Source organism: Etheostoma spectabile, chromosome 7 (assembly GCF_008692095.1).
Source record: "Etheostoma spectabile isolate EspeVRDwgs_2016 chromosome 7, UIUC_Espe_1.0, whole genome shotgun sequence".
Taxonomy (NCBI): domain Eukaryota; kingdom Metazoa; phylum Chordata; class Actinopteri; order Perciformes; family Percidae; genus Etheostoma; species Etheostoma spectabile.
This window is the reverse complement of record NC_045739.1, coordinates 20,900,386-20,902,544: the sequence shown is the minus strand read 5'-3', so window position 1 is coordinate 20,902,544 and position 2,159 is coordinate 20,900,386. Positions and strand designations below refer to the sequence as shown.

Sequence of the window (2,159 nt, the reverse complement as noted above, 5' to 3'; positions counted from 1 at the left end):
TCTCTCTCTCTCTCTCTCTCTCTCTCTCTCCCCCCCCCTTCTCTCTCTTTCCCTCCTCCTGTTCCTGTCTATCCACTGTCACTATCGAATAAAGGGAAGAGCCCCCAAAACATTATCTTAAAAAAATCTTTGTTTGGTACAGATCCTCGCAAAAGTCACAATATAATCATTTCCATTTTAATATTTTTTGAGAATAATGAGACAAAAATTATCATAATTTTCAACATCGTCAAATCGCAATCACATATTCTAATAGCAATTAGAAATGTTCCTCATATTGTGTAGCCTACCTCCAGCCGGGACGTCTTCCAGAGACGCTGTGCTCTTCCATCATTTTTAGTTTACCATTCGTCCTGTATATGGTGGGATTTGAATTTGTCCTGCAGCTGTGGCACCTTTTCACTCTTTCACTTCTTTGTGTTTTTTCTCATTCAGCACCACAGTTTTTACGACTTCATTGTGACCAAAGCCAGAGGCAAATCTGGTAGGTGAAGAACAGCTGTCAGCCTGTTCCTAATCAATACCTTGAGTTGTTTTACATATTACATTTTGAAAGAAGATAAACTCGGTTAACCCTAAGTATGTGTTTCTTTGAATGGAACAACATTGTGTTGTGTTTTCCTGCCTTTTCACTCAGTTCTTTTTTTTATTTTCTTTTTTTGAACAGGTCCTCTTTTCAGCTTTGACGTCCACGATGATATTCGTCTGGTGAACGACGCCACTGTTGAAAAAGATGAGGTGACGATTTTATTTTATAGCAAAAACAAGAGATTCTTGATTTGATCTGAACCAGCGTTTACCTTCATGGCACACCATTGGTCATATTGTTAGTTTCTCGCTGAACTCATGTCTACTGTCTATATGTTCATGGTACGGATAGGACTGTGAAGCTAGGCAAACGCAAACACTGCACCTGCAGCTTAGTGACATTCTTACAGTTTTGCAGCAAAAAACATGGTTGTCAATTTTTTTTTATCACAGTGCCAAGTATTTGTATAGTTCTTCAGTGGAGGACTAGCAGTAAATTAAGGGGGTGGTTGAGAATTTGGGACATAAGACCTTATTTCCAAGTTAGCCAGTGTGTTTTTTCAATCAACCGGATTTTAAAATCCCAACACAAAGGACGCCCAAAGCAACACATATCTGGCCTAAATGAGTGAAATCTGGCAGATTTTCTGGCAGCAACAGAGCAATCCCGGAGGTGGAACGTCGTGGCTATAGACTACCCAGCCATTAACATCTCTATCCCACCTTAAACCCGGAGATTGGTTTTTTGCCTCCCGTTGATACATCATCCACATGTTAGATGACTCCTTGGTTATCTTGGCACAACTTGAAAAGCAAGCACAGCTATCCTGTTACTTTTCTTTGGGTGGGAACAGCATTTAAAAGCCATGTTAAAGTTAACCCAGTTGTGCTATTTTGCCTAAAGTCCCATGCAGGTAAAGTGGTGCTGAGGAGCTGGTATGAGAAGAACAAGCACATCTTCCCCGCTAGTCGCTGGGAGCCGTACGATCCTGAGAAGAAATGGGACAAATATACGGTGAGTCTTTTTGCCAAATGTCAGCATGCTTCACCCAGTTCCCCCTCATTGATCATTCAACTCACACACAGAAAATAAACACCTTTTTCTGACCTTTTTTTATGCTTTTCTCAACATTTTTGACAGGGTTTTCTTCTTTTTTTAAAAAATTTTTTGTTGCTTTTTAAAACATTGTTAGTGTCTGATAGTGTTTCAAAGCTTTATTTATGTTGTTTTCTAGGCTTTCAATGCCTTTTAGTGTGTTTTTTTTCAGCGTTTGTGGTGCTTTTGTCACTTTTATGTCATTTGAGTCAACCTTCTTTGACGTTTTTTTTAAACATTTTAATTGCAAAGAGCGCTGCGTTGAACCATCCGTGTTATTTTGGGGCAATTTAGTTAAAAGAAACCCACATTTGACCTGATGACAACAGGAGGGGCTGCACGGTGGCTAAGTGGTTAGCACTTCTGCCTCAAAGCAAGAAGGTTTTTTTTTTTTTTCTTGGTTCGAATCCAGGTCGTTCCGGGCCTTTCTGTGTGGAGTTTGTATGTTGTCCCCGTGTTTGCGTGGGTTTCCTCCGGTTTCTTCCCACCATAAAAGACATGCATTCTAGGTAGGACTACAGTTGAAAACTAGCCA

At 40.1% G+C, this 2,159-nt stretch overlaps 1 protein-coding gene across 1 annotated transcript in view; it reads left to right on the top strand.

The window, feature by feature from the left end:
* fam50a (family with sequence similarity 50 member A) overlaps positions 1–2,159 on the top strand; it is an 11,725-nt gene that overhangs the window by 7,436 nt on the left and 2,130 nt on the right. Inside the window, exons 10-12 of the mRNA XM_032519799.1 lie at positions 436–484; positions 668–738; positions 1,433–1,543. Coding sequence (XP_032375690.1) covers positions 436–484; positions 668–738; positions 1,433–1,543 — 231 coding nt within the window. The remainder of the gene's footprint in view (positions 1–435; positions 485–667; positions 739–1,432; positions 1,544–2,159) is intronic.